Source organism: Oenanthe melanoleuca, chromosome 4, assembly GCF_029582105.1.
Source record: "Oenanthe melanoleuca isolate GR-GAL-2019-014 chromosome 4, OMel1.0, whole genome shotgun sequence".
In the NCBI taxonomy this organism is placed as follows: Eukaryota; Metazoa; Chordata; class Aves; order Passeriformes; family Muscicapidae; genus Oenanthe; species Oenanthe melanoleuca.
In genome coordinates this window covers 54,833,274-54,858,228 of record NC_079337.1, presented here as the reverse complement: position 1 = coordinate 54,858,228, position 24,955 = coordinate 54,833,274, and the positions used below count along the sequence as shown (strand labels likewise).

At 37.2% G+C, this 24,955-nt stretch overlaps 1 protein-coding gene across 13 annotated transcripts in view; it reads right to left on the bottom strand.

Annotated features, from left to right (window-relative positions):
- Positions 1–24,955, bottom strand: part of LDB2 (LIM domain binding 2) — a 210,700-nt gene that overhangs the window by 125,474 nt on the left and 60,271 nt on the right. For all 13 annotated transcript variants that reach the window (XM_056489525.1, XM_056489524.1, XM_056489528.1 and 10 more), the window contains one exon: positions 12,958–13,060. In XM_056489525.1, the coding sequence (XP_056345500.1) occupies positions 12,958–13,060 (103 nt within the window). The remainder of the gene's footprint in view (positions 1–12,957; positions 13,061–24,955) is intronic.

Sequence of the window (24,955 nt, the reverse complement as noted above, 5' to 3'; positions counted from 1 at the left end):
CTACTGACATATTGGTTACATTCTGTTGAAAGTTATTGCTAGGAGCAGCTAAAGTTATATTTATTATATCTGAGCTCTCTACTGTAGAATCACATCATCAGGTCCTAAATAGGTCTTTTGTCTTTGTTAATATTAAAGAGAATTGATGGGGGGAAAGAAGCTTCAGAAGAAAGCATTTTGGGATTTAAGACTGGCTTTCAAAGTATACCAAGAGCATGCATGATGACCTTATTCCCTGAGGGATGTAGTTTCTACACAGCAGTCTAGGACTGTCAGATGGGGCTGATTCCTTGACCCAGCATGGAGAAAGTGGGTCCAAGCAGCAAAAGACAAGCTGCTGCCAAGCCTGGCCACTGGCTCACTCCAAGGGAGGTCAGCAGGACTGGAGTGGCTGAGACAGCTGTAGAGCAAGGATGCACATCTCACAAAGACTAAAAATAAGTGAAAAGGGTGGGAGTTTGTGTGGTGAACAGTCTGTCTTCTCCACATCTCTAGAACAAGAAAAATCAAGCAGGTGTTTGAGGAAGGAGAATTGTCATCAGACCAGAGAAGAGCATTGTCATAGAACATGACTGGTGCTGAATATGTAGAATAGACTCCTCCAGGACTTGTATGCTTTTCATGGAAGTAAGGGAGAAGAGCAGAGGGTTATTAGGTCAATGGTATAAATGATACCAAAAGTAAAATTAAATGAACTTTTCATCTCAGGGTGGCACACATGGCTCCTGGCAGGGTGCCTAATGAAGGCGTTATCACAAAGGAATTCCTGCTCCTTACCTAAATTCACCCTCACTTTTTGGTTCAGTTAGCTTCACTTTTCTGAAGTCAGTGGCTGAATCACCTCACTTTGGCCCATGATGTGGAGAGGCCTCCAAGCTCACAGACTCTTTACCCTTCTTGAGAAAGGAGTCAGATGCACTCCAGGAATGCACTTAATGCATGCCAGCCTTTAACAGGCAGGTAGTTCACTCAGCTGGGCTGGACCTAGGCTGAAATAAATCTGCAAAACATGACTTGTGTGGAAGTCATGCCCTCAATACTGCAATTCCTACTGCACTGCACTGCCTGCTGATATCAGTGTAGCAACAGATTATAAATTAAATCAACAAGCTGGCCCTGAGAGTTCTAACAGTACAAACTCTACCTTTCTGAAGGTGGTTGGAATGTATTGTCCAGACATTTTCTGTCTGCTTAGCCAAGAATCTTCTCCCTACCATAATACAACTCTCAGGTTGTACACAAATTCACACACAGGCTTTGCACATTTCACTAGGCTAAGTTTAATCCTTCTCAGTATAAGATACCCTCTGTTTCATTTGCATTTTCAAACTATTAACTTAATAATTCCATTAGTTATGCATGCATAATGGATAAAAGAAAAATACTGAACAGAAACAGTCTGGAAAGGAAGGACATTCCTTTGTTTTACAACTTGATATATCTTTTCTTGGTGCAAGTCCATGTTGTGGCTCAAAATCTCTTTGCCTGGATTTTTTTCTTTTTTTTCCCTTTTTTTATTTTTTTTTTTAAAGACAATGACCTGGAGCATCCCTTTGGATTACAGAATTTGATGCACAACCAGCCATGCATGTGCAACTGTCCCTAAGAGCCAAGCTGTAGCAAAGCTGGTGTGCCTACAATCTTGAAACAAAAATAGCTGTCAAATCAAAGCTAATTTGTCACAAAATAAAGCAAAGATCCACAGTTAGAAAATACCAAACTAGTTTGAGTTCAAAATTGCTTTAAAAAATAGAGACCTGATTTTAAAAAAGTGCATTTTTAATCCCTATAATATAATTTAATAATGGAGGAATTGATTTTCCTTAAGGCTGAAGGTGGGGTTAGAGTGAGGGTAAAAACAAATAGAGGTAATATCAATTTTTGAGAGGGAAAAAAGTTTCAAAGTCTGTTAGCAACTAAAAGAAGGGAGGGAAACACAAACAGTTACACAGCAGACTGCTGTTATCACATGTGACACGAAAAATATGTTAGTTTAATTAGTTAGTTGCTAGTTAGTTCCCTGGACCAGGGTTTAATTTTACCTTATTTTAGTGAATTAAATCATGTACTACAAAGGAATTTGGATCTGAATGAAAGGAACAAGATTGATATCAGGATGAAGAGTAATGCTCTATTAATTCAAGTTCAGACATTAAAGACAAAAATAAAATTGAATTACATAGTGTTCTAATATTTCTGGACTAGATAAAATTGTATATAGAAACCTTTATCATAGCCAAATGGAGTTGGGAGTAATGGATTTTTAATAGATACAACAAAATGGTCAACATCCACTCTCAGGTACCCAGTGAATGCATGGATGGAGCTGACTCAGAAGCTGGCATTGGACAGACAGCTGTGCACTGGTGCTTCTCTGCACATATTCCTGTGCTATATCCAAAATGGTAAGCTAAGGTTAGCCCAAGTCACAGATTAAAAGCAGATGTTTGAAGCTGAATGGTGTGGAAAAGGTAACACTGATAATGAAGGAATAGCACTTTCACAAGCCTGGAGTCAAGGCAGGAGCCTCTTTGGCTGAAGGAGCACTTATGTAAACACAATTCTTCAAAGTGTATCTGGAGCAATGGACCTGCACACCCTTTTATCCTGCACAGGCAGAGCTGGACACCAGTGTCCTTCAGGGGCCAGGATACTCCCAGCAGCTCAGTAGAAAAGTAGCTCAAAACTAAGGAATATCATAAATCTTAGTCCTATACATATTCCTATGAACTGTCCTCTCTAATGTAAACTTTTAATAGTATCTATGTATTGAGTTAATTTGTGTTGAAAAATCCTAAGCAAATATTTCACAGAGACCACTTCTCTGTGAAAATAAGGAGAGAAGAAACAAGAAATGCAAAGCACTGCTTACACTGCTATATGCACCAGAATGAACTTAAAATATTATGGTATAAAACCTATGTGGATCAGAATAGTGGAACAGCAAAATGTCAGCAACATTTTAAAGGTAATGTAATTTGGAGTGCAGAATTCAATATGATAAAGAATGATAGTCACTGTATAATATCTGAACCTTCCCATATACAGCAGACTTTTAAAAAATCATAACTACATCAATTCAAAGAAACTTTCAATATGGAATTGGGAATAGTACCTCAGTGTTCAGAATCAGCTTTTGGGTCTATTTCTACTAATCATGGAGCTGCAGCTGACCCAGTTTAAATGTATTACTATAAAGATTCCATAATTTTTGGTGATGTTGCATGTTGTGTACTTCTAAGCCATTTAAAATATTGCAGTACAGTAAATACCTAGTGCCTAAAAATAAGGTACATCATGTGGAACAGCTCTGCTGCATCATGAAATACAATGTAAAAGCCTTAATAAAGCTTTATTATACATTAAACACAAGCATGCACCTTTTGTGTAATAGAACCTACACTATATTAGGATGCATGTTTGTATATTTGACTATGTTCTATTTGTGTGTGCAAGAGGTCTGCAAGATTAAATTTGTAGGTAGAGAAGCAACTATTTTATTATCTGAACTTAAAAAAATCATCTGCACCTACAAGCCTTGTCCTGACAGTGTGCTAAAGCCTTGAAGTATGCAACACCACTAACTGCAGTGGGAAGAGTAAATGAACCAAACACAATTTACAAATTATTATAAAGTTATCATAACATGAATAAACGTCCCAGAACAATTAGGAATTTTGTTCTGGATCACCTGTACCTGAGAATTCAAAAAAAGAAAGAAAAAAATCTGGCCCATAATTTAGTTATTCAGTGCTCTATAAAAGGAAATTTGTTTCTAATACCTTCATGCAATCCATGAGCTCTGAAATGTTATAGTTTATACCAATTGTGGATAAAACTACTGTACTTAATTAAAAGCCTCTGTTTGTTTTAGAAATGAGACAAAAATATGAAAATATCCTCTACCACAAAACTTCCATATTTTTTATGGTGTTGCTTAGGTAATTCATAAAGTGAGGCATTTCACTTCTGAAAAAGAAACAACATGAGTGTAACAAAAGAAAGAAAAAAAAGAATAATACAGAATAAAAAAATTCTTGACTACTAAGGGAAATAGGAATATTCTAATCCAGTCTTGTTTCTTACAGGAACTCTGTAATAACTATGTTAGAATATTCTTCTGCAAGAACAAAAGATATATTAATTGATCATCTTAAAAATCCCTTGATCACATGAAAAGCTGAAGCAATAACCACTGAATAGTTACAATTTAATGGGAAAAAACCCTAAAATACCTCTAGTATAGGAACATTTTTATTTCTCAATAAAAGAAAATTAATTTAATGTACTGACAACACTTGAAGCCAGACACAGTTATTCAGCAAAACAGAAAAAATACTGACCAATTCCCCACAATTGCCATTACACTATGCACACAAAACAATAAAGAAATTATTTAACTGGAATCTAAAAATAGGCAAAATTTGGTTAATATTTCGATGTAAAAAGCTATTAATTTCCATTATTTTGCATGGATTTCCATCATTTTATTAACATCATATCCTGCAGAAAGAACTGAATGCTACATAAATTGGGTGAACAAAAGCCAACTACAACAAAGGGATTATTTGTATTGGGCAGGGGAAAAGCCCATAAGTCACTGTGATTCTTTTATGCTAATTTTGCCTTTATTCTTTCTGCTTTCTGATCAGACCCAAGACACCTCTAATGTATCCTGTCCTATAATATTAAGATTTCTCCCAAAGAGGACTTATCACTTAATTTGTTTATACAGCAGCAGAACCAATCTGATTGACTGGGGTTTCAGAAATTGCAATTAGAGGCTCCATATAATTGCACAATATTCACATTAGGAGTTAGTAGCCCTTATTACATTAGTAGCCCTTTTCCATGTACCACTTTACAGACATAGGGCCTCCCATATTGATTTGTACAACATGCTTATACAAGCAGAAGAAATCTGGGATCCCCCTTTGTAAGATATCTGAAATACTTCATTATTTGTTAGGATAGTTGAGAAAGAAGCTGATGAAACAGTTTTCATTATAAAATTTTCCACCTAACTGGTGTTGTGTGTGTACACACATGCAATAAACACACGTGTTGCATGTGGCTGGCACTTTGCAGTGAAGCCTTATTTTGTATTTTGAAGGTATTGATAACTCAGAGGTGCAAGAACACTAAGCTAGTTAACAAGACTGAAGCTGGCAAAGGTGAAAGTCTAATTCATATCTGCTAATTGCAAATCAGGAACTAGCAGGAATTATTCCTTCAACACCTGTCAGTAATATGGAGAAAAAGAAAAATGCTCTTTCTGAAGGAAATTGGTGGAAGATGCATGTGCACGGTCTTGCTTAGCCAGCAGTATTAGAAAAAACATTATTTCTACACTCAAAATTAGAAATAGTAAGGTCTTTTCAATCACAAAAAGTTTAGCATCCTGTTCCTGAACTGGTTATGATGGCTGAGACTGAACTGAATGGGGGACTGAAAGTTGGCACCAGCTCTGGAAGCAGCAACCTCAGGGAAGCAGAGGTGAAGGTCAGACAGCCCCCTGATTACAGCTCCACATTCTCCACATTCTCCCTGGGAATCTCTACAAGCACCTCATTTTATCACTGAGTGAACCCCTCTTTTTTTTTAAAATGCAATTTAATTTAATGCATCTCTTCTCCTGTTCCTCATGGCTATGGAAACAGACCACATGCCTTTCCTTGATATGTCCTGTTATTATGTCCCATTTTCCTCTTTCCTTTTTGCTGTGTCTTCCCCTCTGCAGACTGACCAACTCAAATTCTTTGATTTTTCTCAGTAAGTCTCATTTCAAGACTTTTGCTTTTCCCTGGACACTCTCCAATCAGACCACATGTTTCTGTACAAATGCCATCAAAAACATGCATTCAGTACAGACAAAGAAAAGGCAATCCCAGTCAGTAGGAGAGATACAGCTGGTGCTTCAGAATATTGGATTCACCACAGTTCAACTGACAGGGAGAAAATACAGAAAAGAACTATGCATGAAAATTAAGAATGTGTTAAAGAGACTTCCTAAGATATCTAAGAGATGCAGCTATAATGTGAAAAGGAAAACAGCTTTGGTAAAAATAAGTTAGTAGGAAAAAGAAGGCATTAATTAGAAGGGAAAAATCCTGATAATTATGATGCCTGTGGAAAATAAAAGCAAAGATAAAAAAAGGGGAAATGTTCTGTAAAAACATATTATGACATACAAAATATTAGAATGAGATGCTGAAGTTGGCAGTGAAAAATTCGTATCTGTAAAAACTAGAGAAATAAGACCTACAAATGTATCAAGACTTAATTTAATTTGGGAACAGAAAAACTTTCAACATCAATATATAAGAAGCCTTTTTGTTCTACTTTTGGAAAGAATGTTGATCTTGAGTGAAATGTGCTTTCTAGCCCATCAGCAGCTAAGATGGATCTTAAATAGTATCTGTAAGTAAATGTTTTGAAATTAGCAGTTCTGAGGGTCTTTTTCACATTTCTATCTCGTGTTATAAAATATTAACTAACAAAATAAAAGAACTACTGAGGGAATTTTAAAACCCCACCACTGCTGTGCTGATATTTAAGGGACACTATACAGTCAGGGAACAGCATAACCTAACACACTTGCTTAATACCAATCCAGACAAAATAGTGAAAAAAAAAAAAAGGATTTAACTGACAAAGATTGAAGTGAAAGGGATGTAATTAATGCCAGTCAACATGGGTTTATGCAAAATAGATTTTTTCAAACAAATCTCATTTTATTCTTTGATGAGCTTACAAAAGTTTGGGTGATAAAGATAAGTGCATGGCTGTAATACACTTAGACACCTGTAAAACATTCAACTTAGTGCATTACTTATAATCTTACTAAAGTTTATTAATTTACAATTTTCATAGTGCATATGTAAAATTGATTGAGAACTCTTTAAAACATCAATTTTAGAAAGCAATTGTTAATTAGAAATCATTAGCTGCAGGATGGAGGGGCTAGTAGTGATCCAGGCAATTGTGAAATGTTTATGTATGTTCTGAAATTAAATTCAAAAGTATTGCCAAGAAACTTTGAAAAAACCCAAATCTAGAATAGTGGTACGTAAAGATGAATACCAGGGAGTCACACAGAATAATCTGTCTCACAAAGCTAGGCCAATTTACTGTGTTATAACTGGATGCTCAAATGATGTTTAATGACTGTGATTTCTTGGGGAAAAAAAAAAAAATTAAGGGAAAAAGAAAGAAGATGTTCCTGGAAATAAAACAATCTGTTTCCCTAGGCAAATTTAATTTCCTCTCTAAGAGCTATAGAAGGGAATTTAGACGACAGTTTTAGAGAAACCTGGGGTGATAATGTAGCATGCTGGCCCCTAAAACCATCTTTTTTGAAAATAGTTATACAAGTGGGTAATGTGTGATGAACTTTTCCTGTTTATTCCCAAATTATGCTTGTAAGAAGTACCCACTAGATGTAGCTTCTCACCATTAACCCCTGCAAAAGTTTTTCAGTGAAGTTACCTGCACTGCACAGGTTTTAAAAACAAGGATAAAATCACAATGAATCTGTTGCAGCTTCGTTGCTGTGCATTAATTGAATAATTTGTAGTAAAATCTAAAATACACTTATTAAATATATTCTAAAGGCACACAAAAAAACCTCAGATAAGCACTTCAAAGTGTATGATTCTGACACTTGACCCAAAGTTCACTCTGAAATTATTGTCCAGTAAACCCTTCCTTCCTTCCTTCCTTCCTTCCTTCCTTCCTTCCTTCCTTCCTTCCTTCCTTCCTTCCTTCCTTCCTTCCTTCCTTCCTTCCTTCCTTCCTTCCTTCCTTCCCTCCCTCCCTTTTTATATCTATCTATCTATCTATCTATCTATCTATCTATCTATCTATCTATCTATCTATCTATCTACCATCATCTGTCTATCTAGAAATTAAGAAAATTCAAATAGGGTTCATAAGCCAAGTAAAGAAAACAGAATAAAAGGGCATAAAATGCAAAGCCTGGTATAGTTACCTTGCACATTCCAAACACAAACTGCAGTAGAAATTATAACAGAAAATACATATTCAATTATCAGCTACAGATTCAGAGCAACAATAAAACTGAAATCACTATATTTTCCTAAGGATAGGGAGAGCAAAGAGCACAAATTGTTCCTTTTGAAATTTCTACTGTGTAACATTATGCAATGCCATATAAAATTGTATGATGAAAGCCTATAAAAAGTGCTTGAGATTCTCAATATATTCTACATCTATAAGCTTAAATAAATCCATTTTGAGGACTCCATCATATCTACCACACATGAAATTTTTTTATAGCTACAAATGTAATAGCTCAGGCTTTTTCTTCCTCACAGTATTATAGCCTCTCCATGGACAGAAATAATTTAGTGAACAGAAGAGAAATATAGACAAGCTCTAATTTTCTGTCCAGTGGCAACTGCATTCATTATGCATTAAAGCAGCACTTTCCCTGAAAGAGTTAACTTTCTAGCTCCTATTCTCTGCAGTGCTGCATAAACACTGCACATTATTCTTACTGAGCATGCTTCATCTTTGCTGTCTGCACAGTCCTGGGCTGTCAATCACCTGTCAGTCCCCACCACATCAGCACAGTGTGCATCACCAGGCTGTCAGCACAGCAGCTGATGAGACTCTGCTAAGGGCTGTCAATCAAACTTGTTTCTCTTATCTGTTCAGGAAATATTTTGTCTCTGAGAAACAAAGAACCTGGGCAACAATGGATCAGAGTCTAGTATTTACTCTTTTACAGGGATAGAAGCCTTTTTGAATGCTTTACTCACAACAAGGAAACAAAAATTCTGCTCCATTAGGCATATTTTCTTTTTTCGATTTTGTTTAAATCCTATTTATTTCGTGAACAAACAAATCAGGGAATAATATAATAAAGCAAATTTCTTTTTGCTTTCACTGTAGAATGAACTTCATGTGTTTACTTCTTAGTTTCTGTTGACTATAATTCAATGCAGTGTAAGACAGGTAGCATCTCTGCTTTTGGGAACCTTTCCTTGTCTTTAAGCTTTGGAATGTGTGAGGTTTCTCTCCATCTCAGTGTAGCCAAAAAGCCAGACTAGAGAAATGCATAATTTACACCTTTGTTAACCTAAAATATATCTTCATTTTCTGCAGCATTTTAGTTAAAATTTCAACACAGAATTCAGTAATATGAGTAGGGTTCCTAGATAATAGCAGACCAAAAGAATAACTGGGGGAGGTATAAGCAAGTCAGAGAAAAACATATTTTCAGTGGCTGTTTGAAAGAAGGTAGTATCTTCTTTCTGGAATGCTGTGCCAGGGAGAAAGGATTGCAGAAGGTAAAGTTCTTGCATCTACAGAAATCAAATACTGAAGAAAGACAAAAAGAGCTGCAAAGATGGGCACAGCAGCTATTTCTGGTCTGACACAGAATCTCTGCATGAAAAAGTTAAACTGGGCTTTCAAGTCACATCTATCCAAGGCAAGATGTGGTTCTGCTCAGATAACTAGGTCTAGGTGTAAAAACCTTGCAATCAAATTAATTAACACCAGTGGATCACTGAACTAACAAACCTCTGCTCTTCCCAGGGCATAAGTTAGTTTTATATCCTTACATGCTGGTCCCTGCAGACATAGGGACATTTAAAGCCAGCTCGAGTACAGTACAATGTGCTGATGTACAAAGTGTTGCCTGATATGAAGCAAAGTAAACATAACCCAGTGACTTAAAATCCCCACTTTGAACCATCTCTATTTCTCCCTACAAATGAAAGAATCTCAGAGGTGACAGATGAAGAGAAACATTGAGAACAGCAAAGAGAAGAAAACTGCTTTTCTCAGTATAGAGAGGAGAGCTGTAAAATATGGTAATATGAATGAAAGACCTAAAACAATTTTGGGTTCTTCATAAAGCTTCAGTTTTGGGCCATGAAAGTAAATAAGCATCTTCAGTTTTTGAGAAAAAAAAAACAACAAAAGGTGAGCTCACAATCCTTACAATCTCTTGGACATAACTATAAATTAAAACAAAAGGGGAGGCAAATAAAAGTAATTTTTTAAAAAGCATCTTCTACCACTTACACAAACACTACTTTACAGATCTGCTCTGTGCATTTGCATTGGCTGTAGAATTGGACTGTTCAGGTAAGAGCAGAGGACAGAGAGAGCCAGGCTATGACACGAGAGGAAAAGTTTAAAGCAACTACAGGAAAAAGCCCCCAAAGGAATTTGGGAGCTGCACTCAAGATTAGTTCTCAGCAGCCTCCCACAACATTCTCGAGGGGCTTTGAAGAAGGAACCTGGGGCAAACCATCATGCTTCTTCATCTCTCTGATAGCTTAACACAGGTTCTGGATAGCCCCTGAGAAGAAGGAGGGAAATGGACTGGGAATTGCCATAACCCAGAGAAAAATGAGGCCATGGACAGCAAAAACGTTTTTGTCCTTCACACACACACACACACACACACACACACACACACACACACACACATGGTTTTTTTTAATTTGTTTGCTCCAAAAGAGAATATTTTAGTTCTCAGAAGAGGGAAACCATTGCCCAAAGGAAAAAAATAAGGTGGTGGCCCCAGCCAATGTCAGAGATGTAAGCAAAGCTCTCACAGGCTGAAGCAAGACAAAGGCAGGCAATTTTGACCTGAACCCTAGAGCAAAGGCAAGAGGTCAGCATCCTTCATCACTTTCTGCTTTATAAACAACTTCTCAAAGGATGCCCTTTTCTCTTTCCCTGGGACTTATCTTGGTTCCCTCCATTACTGTCTGTGCCTGCAAGAGTAAGAACAAACAATTTGTCTTTTCTCTTTCCTCTCTGCCAATTCTAATGTGTTTAATGCCCTCTCCATCTCACAGAGCATACACACTAGGCAAGGAGGCAGATGTCTTGCTGGAGACAGCACAGATGAAGAAAAGGGCACTATTTTTCACCACTTTCAATACTCCATGCTTGGTGCTGCAGCCACGTGCCATACTCACCTAACAGGAGCCACAGCCCTGGTCAGCAATTTCACCAGCTTGGGATAGAGGTACTGGGTGTCATTATGGCTTTTGGGAGATGCCAAGAGCATCCACAGGGGATAGCAGAGCATGAGCGTGGCTTGGGCAAGCAAAACAGAGACTGTAAGGGAAGAAAACTTCTCTGTTCTCAACTCCTGGACATGGCTTTGGACACAAAGCTTCCAGCTAGGAAGAGAAAGCTATTCTTAACATGCAACCTCCACTCTGCACCACCAACAAGGCTGAATGTGTCCCCAAGCAGGGACTTGGACAGCACAGAGCCCTCAAGACTGCTCTCAAAGCCTTCTCAGAAGGCAATGGAAGTCTCAAACCAGAACAGTCACCAGCAAGCTCTTCAGAGTTTCACTGAGCTGGAATACTGCTCATGTCAAAAGGCATCACTAATACTGAAGTTCAGTATTACATAAATATTAACTAACAAAAAGGAAATATGAATTTACAGCAAAGAGCCTTAAATGTGGAGCTTTAATTCCAGATGCTGAGAAAAAAACAAAAGCAACAACAGTTTGTGCAGAGATCAGAAATTAAAACCAGAGGAAAAATTCTGTCTACAAGTCACTTTTAAAAGCATGACTACAGTAACTTGATCTTTCAATCATTCTTATCAGCAGCAATGCTAAGAATCACAGCATTACCCCATGCCAAAGTGTCCCACTTACAGACAATACAACCATTATCAAGCATTTGTGACAACAGGAGTATTTTACACTTTGACAAATACTTTGATATGCAGCACTGTTTTCCAGAATCACAAGTCCCTCTGATCTAACTGGACATTAATTGCTTTTTTGCTGATTTATCTGTGCCTTCTGGACTGATAACACAACTGGCAAATCTGATATCTGACAAGTTGACTCAACCTAATCAGGACAGATCAGCTGTTACCAACGTTGCTATAGGCTGTAATTTGAGGACCTTTAGAGAGTTAGCACTTGCTTTGAAAGGCAAGAAACTGTAATTCTGTCAACACTAATCCCAGAAACCTGCATTCAAAGTGGTTGTTATTTTTTCTCCAGAAGAAGGTAAAACTTGTCAAATAAATACCTGAGATAATTGATAATAGGAATTAGAAGTGTGTGAGTGATATGCTGACAATCAGTCACTCTCATGAAAAAGAAGAACCTCACAAGATTCAGAACATTAAGTGGAGAGCACAATCTGTCACCATGAAGCAGGGGTCACTCTGAATGGAGTCAAACAATTGGCAATGCAGTTTTTCAATGTTTACTTCTCTCTCTGTTGTACGGTGCCAAATCTGAGTGAATTACTCACTTTGAACAATTTGTTTGATGAATTTTATCCCTTTTTGCTGCTCAGGGGGTGCAGGCAATGGATTCCAATGCCGTCAGATTTATTCACTTCACTTTTATTCAAGCTTTCATTTAGTGCTTGACTGAGAGTATTCTAGACTTCCACTGCTGCTCAGACAGCTTCCAAGGCTGGTCCTTAATGTGTGCAGCACAGATTCACACAGTTGATGGAATAATGATGGAATAACTTATCTACATCAGCAAGGATATAGATTTTAATTTGTTGTTTTTCTGATTCCTCTTTAATTTTGGAAGACCTTTCAGCAAAAATACTGATATTTGCTACCAAGTTCCCTTTCTGTGAGCAATTTTACCCACAAGACTCAACACTTGAATTTTTGCAGAAGAAAAATTACCAAAGAGTGCAAGCACAGCCACAAAGCACATTTATTTAAAAAAAAAAAAAAAATATTTTATTATTCACTTCATTCCACTAGGAAATAATATATTTTCATGCAATAAAACTCACAGGAATTCTGTAAAAATAGAATTCCAATTCATGGAATTCTTTAATGTAACTTAATAGTCACTGAATATACACAAGTGACTTTGTCATTGCCAGGGCTGCATCTGTCTTGTACAGATAAACTGTTTTTAGAAACTCATACTTAACATTAGAACAAAAAAAATACATTTCTTACTGTATCGCTTTGGTCCATCTTCCAAACAAAATGAAAGTGTTAAGGTTGCATCATCTTCAAAAAATTCAGTTGCAAAGGCATCCCACCAGAGGTTGTCACTATCCTAGGAAGCAACAGATCATTCACTTAACAGAAGGCAAAATGAAAATATGTTCATCTGTTGTAAAAGAAATTCAACAGGATCACACCTAGTTTGGCTTCTTCACCTATGGTTTTGGAGTGCAGATGTCTATATGACATTTCAAACTAATTTTCCTAGATAAAGTTCTATTTCTAATTTAGGAAACAACCTGAAGTGTTTAATTTACTGTATAATAAACTGTCTTTCATTTTAACCAGCATATTAAATATGTAAAAACTTTCTTTTCCATAACATTTTTTTCCCAAATGTTAGATATGGTTTTATAAATCAGTTGCAAATAAAGCAATTTTGAATTTTTTCTCCATTTCTGAGCTGTGTGTCTCAAATGCTTGGTCCTAGTAATGAAAAATCCTTTAGTACTTAATTCTACAATGCTACATAACCTCATCATCAGCACGAGATTACAAGAAAGTTGTTTAGAAACTAAATATGATGGCCATTCCACTCCAATGCATTTAATATAAATACAATGTTACTTCAGGCTGATTAAACACCAGCTAGTTAATTAAATGTAATTGTTGTGAAAAAATCTTTACTTTTACAAGAAATAAATGTGTTAAGATGACTTGTGCATACTTAGACTCACACATAGCTGGAACATGGCAATTATTAAAATAGTGAGCAATGTAAAACATATACCAACACAGCACTACAGGTGGTTTTTGACTTTAACAGTTGAACCAGGAATTTTCAGACCTAGATGATCAACAACAGGCACTCAAACCTCAATGTCTAGCATAAAAACAAGTGGCCCAACTTGCAAGGGTTTTCACAGAAGTTGGGCAACACAAAACCCACGAAATGTTTTATTCAAAAGCTGTGGATATATCTAATAGCTGGATTAGAAATTTTTGGTTCAGTCTCTTCTGCTCCTTTGAGGCCCCAAGACTGAAATCACTTGTAGCACACAAGGTGAGTAACCAAGCTGGAAACACACTCATGCAGATGCCAGAGCCACTCTATCCCACTACAGCACCTCCCTTTCCAGAGTGCAAGACCAGCTTCACTCAGCACAGTGAGGCCTGAGCACCTCTTAATGCCTGACCAATATAGACCTAAGCCAGAAAACATTTGTTTGCTTCACAGGACAAAAATCCTGAGATAAAATGCCAATTTAAAGGAAAATATGTATCTATCATATTCCTTATGTACACATGCAGAGCAATTTGGAGATTTTAGTTCTGCTGCTGTTTTTCCTGATGATGCTACTTTTGGATTTCACTACAAAATGTTAAGCAAGGTATACTTCCCACCTCTCAATTCACTTTGATTTTTTGTCAAACATCCAATGGAGAAATGGTAAGGACAGGTTTAACAATCTGGTTCCTACAGGAGAGCCTAGAGAGACTTCTTGTCTGAGTCAGAGCCTGTAATACACTGAGCCAAGGCTCATCCCACCTGGCAGGGACAGGACCATACAGCCCTGCCTTCAGTCACAACAAGAGGAATCAAAGCTGCCCCCACATCTCAGAAATCTGCTGCCACAGAGAGTAGTTGTTCTTTCCTGGTGTAAACCTGATGAATGTTCCCATGTGCAAACTCTGCTGTGTTGAGTAGAAAGCATGAAATGCACAGTGGTGAGCGTGGAACACACACAGGGGCTCAGACAGCTCTGCACCACAGCCTGGGGGCTGCATGACACCCCATAAAGAGTGTAGTGCCCAACAAGTAACTATGAGCTACCACTCTGCCACTTGACTAAAGGGAGGCTGCAGTGCCATTTAACATTGGGACATACTTGTCATGGGGAAGGAAGAGTGGAGGGAAGAATTTCAGCAGTGCCACATGCCACACTTGCAGTTCTTGTTAATGCAGTAGCTGAGTATCACTGGAGCTACTCACGCAGCATCCAATGACATGGGAACAAAAAGGAGAGCATTGTATACCCAGGATGAAACTGCACATGGGAAAGACAGAGAAGAGCAGGGACAGTGCAGGGCCTCACCTCAAACCAATATCTGCACTCACACTGGCTCCCAAGGAGCCCTCAAAGCAAGGAAAACGTGGAAATGGAATTACTGTGGATGCCCTCCCTGGTTAGATGAAACATCCAGATTCTCTAACACTTTGAACACAGTCTAAGGTCATTATCTGAAGTTTTGAATATTTCAGGTGATGAAGAAGGAAAAATATAAAATGCAACACGCTATCCTCTGAAAGAGAACCCGACCTTAAAAAAGAGTGTATAACTCCTGTCAACCTCAGAAATGCTCTGCTGATTAATTTTCTGCCCCACCCTTGTCACAGGTGGGCCCATCTACTTACTCTCTAAGCCAAATGTGAACAAAACCAAATGAGGTGTCCTCAGCCAAACCAAAATAGGATCCAGTTATTAAATTTTTTTTTTTTTTTTTTTTTTTTTTTCTGCGAAAAGGGGATGGTGAAGGCAAAGCTGCCCTCAGGCATCTTTAACTTATGCTTTGACAGGTTACGGGGGATTTTGCCAGAGTAATTATTTTTCTATTCAACAATAATGAGAAATTACCATGGCAACCTCCCTTCCACGTAGTGCACTCACACACTCAAACATTGAAATAATGGCCTAAACATAACCAAAAAAAAATTAATTCTCTAAAAAATATTTTGTATTAAAATAAACTTAAGGAATACGTCACAAGAGAGGAGAGGGCAGAGACAGCCAGCAAGTTGGGTCAGAAGTGAAGATGCCTTGCTGCTGTGGCCAGGTACCCAAACAGCAAAACGACTTCTTCCACAACTGCCACTGTTCCCTCTGATCCCCTCCACCCCTGGTATTATTTGTAATTTGAACCATGGCTCAGCTCTGAATAGGGTCTCCAAGTAAATGGAATCCTACCGTTTCAATATTTTTTCCTGCCTCTGATTTCTTTGGCAAAGGTAATCAGATTTTAAGTACAATGATGTTCTTTTTCCCCCTCCATCTAAAAGTCCCGTATGTTCACTGTGTGATCTGAGAGTCATGCTGGGTTCTTCTTTACACCTTACACACTTCCATGATTAAGAGTCTGCAAGCTAAATGAGGCTTTTCCACTTGCCTGTGATAGATCTTGCAACTGGAATATGAGGCCAGCTGAATCTATGGCATTTTCTCCAAGCTTTTTATTTTTGTTTAATGATTTGGAAGGCAGAATGGAGAGATGTAAAAAGTCAGTGCATGAAATCACACTTGAAAGGATGTAGATACCTTGCAGGATAGAACTGGAATTCAAAATGATTTTGATAGATTGGAGAAATGATCTGAAATGAAGATGAAATTCAATAAAGTGAAGTGACAAAAGTACAAAAACCAAATGGGGAATACTGGCTAAGCAGTACTGTAGAAAATTGTCCAGATCATAAAGCAAATATGTCAGCAATCAATTGCTCTTGGAAAGAAGGGAAATGTCTTAGAAACTTAGAAATGTCTTCCACTCCAGCAAACACATCTCTGGAAAGTCTTCAACTGGAATAGCATGTCCACTTCTGGAGTACTATGGCCAAGTCTGGGCCACCCACTCTTAAAGGAATTAGCTGAGAACCACAGGAACCAACGAGATTAAAGACGTGCAAATAAAAAACAACCTAGCCCAAAAGACTCAAAGGAGGAAAGGCAGAAGGATCTAGCTGTGTTTTGTATAAGACAGAAGAAGCTCACAGGGAGCATGATGACAGTCTTCAATTATATGAAAAGATTGCTATAAAGAAGAGTGAACACTTGTCCTTGGTGGCTAACACAGACAGAAGAATAATGATTGGTTCAGTTTGCTGCCTTTGCAGGTTAAGTGGTTTAATGCCCTGTTACAGGTTTCCAGGCTCATGCTGCAGAGCACAACTGCTGTGTTCCCAAGGGGAGTGGATACAGGATCCTGCTGCCCACGAGCCTCTGGCTGAGCCACCCCTGTACAGCAGCTCCACAGCTCATGCCCAGGGAGAAGCTGAATTTGGTTTCTCTCTCACATAGCTTTTGGCTGCACATGTGTAACAGGTGTAAATAGTATATTCAAACAGAATCATGGAAACAAATAAAAAGATTCTGAATACACACACGAAACACATCTGTTCTGAATTCAGACTTTTTTTTTTTTTTTAAATAATCACTTTTTAGGGAAAGACTGAATTTTAAACACCAATCTTGGCATTGGACAAGGCAAAAATAAAAAGAGAGAGTGCGCTTGGGAGCTTACATTTCTCTTCTGGCATCTGCAGCCCTTCCCTATTGACACTTACTATTTTCAGAACTCTATACATCTACATTCCTGTTGGCAACATATATGTGTCGCATATTCTTTTAAGTTAATGTTGCACAAGGAACTGCTGTCTCCCTAAGGAAGAATGGCATTCCTTCCCTCCTCCTGTTCCAAGCAAATTAAACTACACTTGAGCTTTCAAAATGCAGTTCAAGATAAGATTTCGCCATTAAATACAGCTGGAAAAACTCCACAGCCATTACAAATTACAAAACTCACAAGTATCAAGAAACATCTGACATTGAAGCTTATACACGAAGCACACAGACAAATAAAATGAAAAATAAAATGTCCAAATACAAGGAACCAATAATTTTCCCCATTAGTTTTAAATTAGACCAATCTTGTCTCTCTACTGAACATATTTAAGATTCTGACACAAATTGCACATGAGTAACAAATTATTAGGAATCTATATATCTTAGTTCTGTAGATTTGGAAATTTGAGTAGTCATCTGTAAATCTGCAAAGCACAGTGGTTTTATAATCTGTAGGGTTTTTTTTGATCTGTATACATTCAATGTGGACTAGAGATGCTGAGTCCTAGGTTGAGTCCTAGTATGAACAGAGTGAGAGTGGAACACTCACATATATGGAGGTGGGAAACCCATAAATGGCTGTCTGTTATACAAGAAGATGCATACATTTTTTATTTTCCCAGTATGCTTGCTTAGAATATGTGGTACCCTGTAGTTAGTAAAAGTACTCGAAAAAGAGGATCAATCTGGTTATTTAGGGTTGGTTTTTAGGAACCACTTCTATTGCTTTTCCATTTGCTATTCTATCTCATTTATTTTATTTCAAACATGAAGCATGTTTTACACAGAATTAAATATACCTTTAATCTTGCACATAGTGGTATCTTACAGAATCTCCATCTCCCTTTCCTTGTCAGGAATGCCCAACTCTATTCCTTCCATTTGTTATTTCACACATATTCACAGTTTTAATGGTGTTGCATTCTTTTATTTCACTTACTAGTGTGGCTGGATTCCATCTCTCAAACAATGTGTAATAAAACTGGCTGAAAGATTTTAAGACTTGGCTTTGGCCATAAGTATTTTTCTGTTCCATTATACACTTGCAACTTCTTGCCAAAACTCAGCTCAATGCCCAAAACGTATCAGTCTCTTCAGCCCACTTAATAATTAATTAAACTATTGTTTACATTCCACTTAGGAACTTATCTTCAATTGTACAGTAAAGAAACAACAACAAGTTTCTGTTTTATTGAAAAGGCAGGATATAGTCATGCAACAGATCCTCACAGCAATACCTCCTCAGAGAGACTGACTGGGGTGCAAAATGGGGGCAACATCTCTGTTTTTCATGTAAATCTGGAGTAGGTTTAAAAATCCAAAGGAATTCCAGGGAAAGGTCCATAATAAGGAGTTACTCTTACAGATTCACTGGAAATGCCTAGTATATCAAGGGTTCTATTTTTATTGCCTAAAAATCAGTACACTATCAAGCAACAGAAAATCAAACATCAATTATTTTGTTTCAGATACAAATGGGAGAAGTAAAAAAATAAAAAAAAATTAAAAAAAGAAAAAAAGAAAAAAGAGAGGCTTTGCAAAATACACAGATTGATTTATGCCATTTTCCTGTTGTACTCTGAACCCAGGCATATGAGAATCAGCATCATTTTGGCAAAAACATGTAATGACATTGGCCATACAACTCAGCTTTGCAGATAATGTCACTTATATGTCACAAATAGCAAGTCCACACTGGGAAATTTTACCAGGGGTTCAGATTAACTGAAATATGCTGGCACTGAAATAAGGACAACAAATATTTTTCTAGTGTTCAGGAGGATGGTTGACCCATTCCACAAATGCATGCCCAAGTTAGATACCTTTGGTTAGTGTATTTGTGGGAGATACTCACTAGACTGGAAAATAGCAAGACCAGTCTACACACAGCTATAAAAGAACAGTTATTCCAATACCTCTAAGCCACCCAATTTTTCCATCTACACAGATGCTACATGTATAACAATTTGGATATCCTTTTAAAATTGCAGTGCTTAAAATTACAGAGATTTTTAACTTAAGTTGTCAGGAAAGGATAAGACAGAGACTTCAGTCTAGTAACAGAATCAGAGAAGAATGCCTGGTATAAAACCTATTATTTGTCAGTCTTTAAATTTTACTGAAGCTTGTGGACAAAAAAGAAATGAATTCTTAAATATGCACTCTGTGCATGTTTGACTATTCATCTGCAGCAGACAGGAGATTGCAGTTTAATACTTGTCTGTAAGCTGTACAGAGCGGAAGGAGTTAACTTATGAAATGTGTCATTTCACTGGCTTCTTTAATTTCTATTCATTATTTCTGTTCCTGAAACTTGTGCACAAGAATGGATAGGAGAAAGAAAGGTGGGGAAAGAGCAGTGAAGCTGGGCTCAAGACACACTCCACTACCAATTCCTTACTCCTAATGTGGCATCAACCTTGAGATTTCACAGCAATATCATCATTGACCAGCAGAAGATGCTCTTTTGTCCTTTTAAAATATATGGGATAAGATTAGTCTCTAAGGAGAAGACCTGTATTCTGGCTGTGAGAACAAAAAGACTGGGCATTAACAACCAAATTGTGCAGTTTTTAACAGAAATATACACTTCCACCCACAGCAGAGTATCTGCTAGTACTTGCTATAGATACAGTGCATATTAAATCCATATTCAAAATTGTTTTAAATTTGAGCCCTTTTTTTCAATAGGCATAAAAATATCTCTAGCTGGCTGGAAACAGTAATAGATTTTCTTAGCAGCATTCTCAATCCATGATCATTGCAGACAAATCACAGACCTGAGTTTTGTGTTTATCAAAAATGAACCACAGTTACATTTCTCTGTTCTGCCAGAGAATACCCCACAGCCTCTGCCTTTGAGAATAGTTTATAGAGATGGAATATTAAGTGTGTCTATTATCTACTATACTACCGTCAGCCATACAAATGTTCTTATTTTATTCTGACATTTTGACCTGGTTTCTTTTTTACCTTGTTTACTTCCATCTCTATGAGTAAATGGAAGCTGCTATGCCATCTATCCGAATGAAAAGGCAATAACTAGTATTGCCATGAGTGAATATAGAGCATCAAATATTATGTGTCACTAGGGCACAGAAAAAAAACTCATATTCCCAGTAATATTAGTAAATGAGTCTCTCTAGGTCTGTCTATCCAACTGCACCAACTCCCAAGGCTCTAAAATTTAGTGAACACAAATCCCTTTATCATTTATTACAGTGAAAATAAAATTATTACTGACAGCATACTACATTGGAACATGATGAAGACAGTCCTTGACACCTCCATTCCACGCTGGACTCTCCTCACCTCTTTGGTTACTGAAGCCTCACAAAAGCACCATGTGTGTTGGAGACAAGTACAAAGCTGGGACCTTCAGAGGTCTCTGATACTGAAGAGCTACAATCTAAACTATGATCTAACAGACTGTACTTTGAGAGGTCACAAATGGCTCTTCAGCTGAGTTAAAAAACTTATTCTGCTATGTGTTGTTCCTTATTCTTGTGCAAATCTGGTGATCCAGGTAGGAAAGGGAATGGTTTGCAGGTAAAACAAACCATCCTTCCAGTTACATTCTGGTCTTGCAGAAGTATCAGATAGTGAAGCTAGGGTAATGCAGCTGCAAAGAGTTGATTTTATCATAAGAAAAGATTAGATGGATTGAAAAGACATAGAGGTGAGGAGATATATATCTCTATATACACAAAGAAAGCCTGAGAGGGATTATTTACAAGGGCATGTATTGATAGGACAAAGGAAAATGGCTCTGAACTGAAAGACAGTAGGTTTCAAGTGGCTGGAGCTCTGAGCAACCTGGTCTAGTGTTGGAATCAGATGATCTTTAAGGTTCCCTCCACCCCAGGCCACTATACACAGCCCTAGCACAACTCTACCCTACAGGACTTTGAGAAAACTCTTGCTAAGACTCAGCAAGAGACTTTTAAAATTAAGGACATGCTTAAAAGTTTTGCTAAGCTGAGATCCAACAATGTTTTTGGTAGTCTGCAAGTCTAATTAACTCAAAATTATGACTTCCTATTAGGCTTTGCAACCAGGTAAGAGCATATCAAAATCATGGACAGCTCTGAACAAAGAGCTGTTATTTCTTGGAAAGGTATAGGAACTGGACAAGGTCAAGTATATTGTATGTCCCTTCTCCTATGGAGGACAGGAAATGTCATGCACAAAAACTTAATTTAGCAACAGCTAGAGAGAAAAAGAGAAAACAATTAAGAAAGAAATAATGAAGAAACCACTCTTGTTAAATTTTACAACCATATCTACACTTTAAATTATATATTGCTGCATTTAATTGTTTAATAATACAACTGTGGTTTGGCATGTCCAGGTATCACCCAAAGAAATTATAAAAACACTGTATAATTCCAGACAGTACAGAGAAGTAAACATTATGGCACCTTACAGAAATTTTGGCATGAAGCAATGACAAAGCACAAATATGAGTTCTTTGTTATGTATAGGTAATAAAAAACCCCTCTATATCTTTGCTACATAAGCAGTGCATATTCTTTAAGCAAAAAACAAAAACAAAAACAAAACTCCACTGTTGTAATTAACAAATAAAACATGACATGACATAACATAACATAACATAACATAACATAACATAACATAACATAACATAACATAACATAACATGTTACAGTGACCTGCAAATTGTGTCCCTTAAAAGTTCATTCACATTTTTTACTCAACCCATATCAGAAGCCCCAGTCTTGTGACCATTTTAAAGGATTACTTCTTTAGTATAGAAAAACTACATTCCAAGTTAATTCCTGTGTGCATTCTGTACTTATAAGTACTAGTAATCACAGTCATTTTTGTCAGCTGGTAATGTCACTCTATCCACAAATATTATCTGTGTTAAATGTGTTTCAGAATCTAATTTCTACTTAAGAGAGAGATAAGAAAAAAATAGTGTTGAGATATTAAGTTATTTAGCCTATATTTTAGACTCTACTTTTCTTGTTCTAGTTTTCAACACTACAGCATAGTATCCTCTGCAGTGGCCATTTGAACCACTAATCAGCTGCAGTTATCAGATGCTCAGGTATTTGAAAATAATACAGCTACATTTATTGCTTGCAATTTTTAAATATACAAACACATGTGCATTCACACTTAATCAAACATTAAGGCAGAGATTTTCAAATTAAAAGACTTAATTAAAAGACTTATGCATTCATTTTCTATTAAATTAAGTGGAAATCAGATGTTGGAATATTCTATGCAAGGCTCCAAATCCCAGCATGGAAATGGAACTTGTTACATTTGTTGAAGCAAAGCTAGAGGGTGACAACAGGGCTGGGATTCATCTCACCCCAAGACAGTTGTCTAAATTCATGTGAGATAAAAAGCCTCCTGCAGGTCTCTGTCTCTTCACTGTCTGTAGAGGGAGCCTAGAGAATGGTTCAGTCTAGCCATGTAACTTTTTTAGGGATAAAGTAGGTAAGACACATCCTATTCTATATATCTTCCAAGAATTTAATAGTCAGGAAGAAAACTAGTTGAGGCTTTGAGAGCTTAGTGAAGGACAAAAATACGTGAAAAGCTGGGTGAAACAACTGTATCTACTTTGTCTAGATTTTTACAATCTTGGCAGGAAAACCTATAAATGATGTTCAAGATTTTTGCTCACAATGCTCAAAGATCTCCAGGCTGCCAGGTTCCTGCTGTTTCATATAAAAAGCTCCAAGTGGCAGACAGAAGTTGGAGAACTGGTTAAAGACTTCTGCCAGTATGAAATACTTTAAATGAAGAAGATGTGATTATTTGCCTGGCTCCCTAACTTCACTCCCCAGCTAGCAACTGTTGCAAATAAAGCCCTGTTTTTTATCTCATGCTGTATTTGGATACAAAATTCCTGTACAAAATACAATTAAACTGGACACAGAATTGCTCATCTGTATCTTCCTACATCCTGGGTAATCTGAAATACACGGAAATCCTAGGTCAAGACAACCCATATCAAATACTGACATTTCTCAGGCTTTATCCTGTCAGATCACTCAGTGGCTCATTCCTATGGGGTAGCACTGTCCTGCTCAAGCACATAACTCACACTGGGCATTACAGCCAGGCCTGATTAACAAGGGAACAGTGATCAGCAGCTCAGGTTGCTTTGACAAAGTGAGGATGAGTTGGGCTCCAGACATTGCATATGCTCAGTGTACACAATGGTTTGCAAGTTTTGCTGGTGAGAAGCACAAGGCAGTGCACTTCCTAAACTGACATTTGCATCTACAAATTAAAATTCTGATTCAAATGGAGATGTCTGAATCACCTGCTTGCCATGAAAAATCTACTTAGAACCAAAACTTTTACTGTTATTGCTGCTATAATATTGTAGAACAGTGTAACAGATCACTGACAAGGCTGTTAGGGCTGCTAAATCAAAGGATATACTGTACTGAAAGAAATATAGGGAGAATGAAGCACAGAGGTTGTGATAACAGAGTGGGTTTGTGTGTTTGTTTTAATTATTAACTTTAAATTTTCACTTCAAAAGAAATGGGAGAATTTATGCATGCCAAGAAGTGCTCTCTTTCAAAACTCAGTCTTCACTGAGCAAAGTAAGTAAAGCTTTCTTCTAAATGGCATCTCTTATCTTGTCAACCTCATTTAAAGTAAAAAGGCATCAATAGTAATAATAAAATTGCATCTTGGTGAACAATTCCTTTACAGAAGCCAGCTACTATATACTGTAACAAATTAAAAACTCCAAAAGTCTATGCAGGTCCCCAGAGAAATGCTATTTAATAAAGCAAACACTGATATTGAATGTGACAGAATTCCATTTGCTTCAGAATCCCATCCAACTGAGTTTGGCTGCAGCTGAAGCAATTAGAGAAAGCTGTGATTTAATGATTATGCTAAAACCCTGGACAAACAAAGCTCTCACCTACCAAGTGGCCACTTAGCTGTATTACTACCACTAGTATGTATAAAAAATCCTTACAGGATTTCATTTGCTGTCAGTCAGCTGGTAACAAGATGAGCAATTATTTACTAAAAATGTCTATTTACCAGCTACCCTACTGCTTAAACATGAAAAATGTATAAATCTAAATTTAAACAAAGTAAGCAAAGCAAAGTGTGAGCTACACATGTCAAGGAAAGCACCCACCAAGGTCATCCTTGAGCTGAGACTTTATATGATCCAGTTGAAAGCTCATAACAGGTAGGAATTTTTTTTAAAATACATCTTTATATTGTATATGATAATCTACTGGGGCCTCACCTCTGGGTCTGTAAACATTTAATGAAATTTTAAACATCTTTTCATTACAACAGCAACCTCCTATGAACTACAACCAATCACTTCAGACTCTGTGGAGCTGTTAAATCAGTAAAAGTAATTCACTTAAGATTTCTTAGTTTTCCAGAAGTGATATTTGGCCTTTCCTGTTTTCTAATGCCATAAAAATTTCTCTGTGTAAACTTGCAGGACATATAGAAGTAAAAAAAAGTGACAATTTGGAAAACTTGCTTACAGAAAACTTGTGAATTTGCTTGGAAACTCGGGTCTGTCTTGGTGTGTTCCTGCCAGCCAACAAGCTACATTGTGAGAAAATGACTAATGGCCTTTC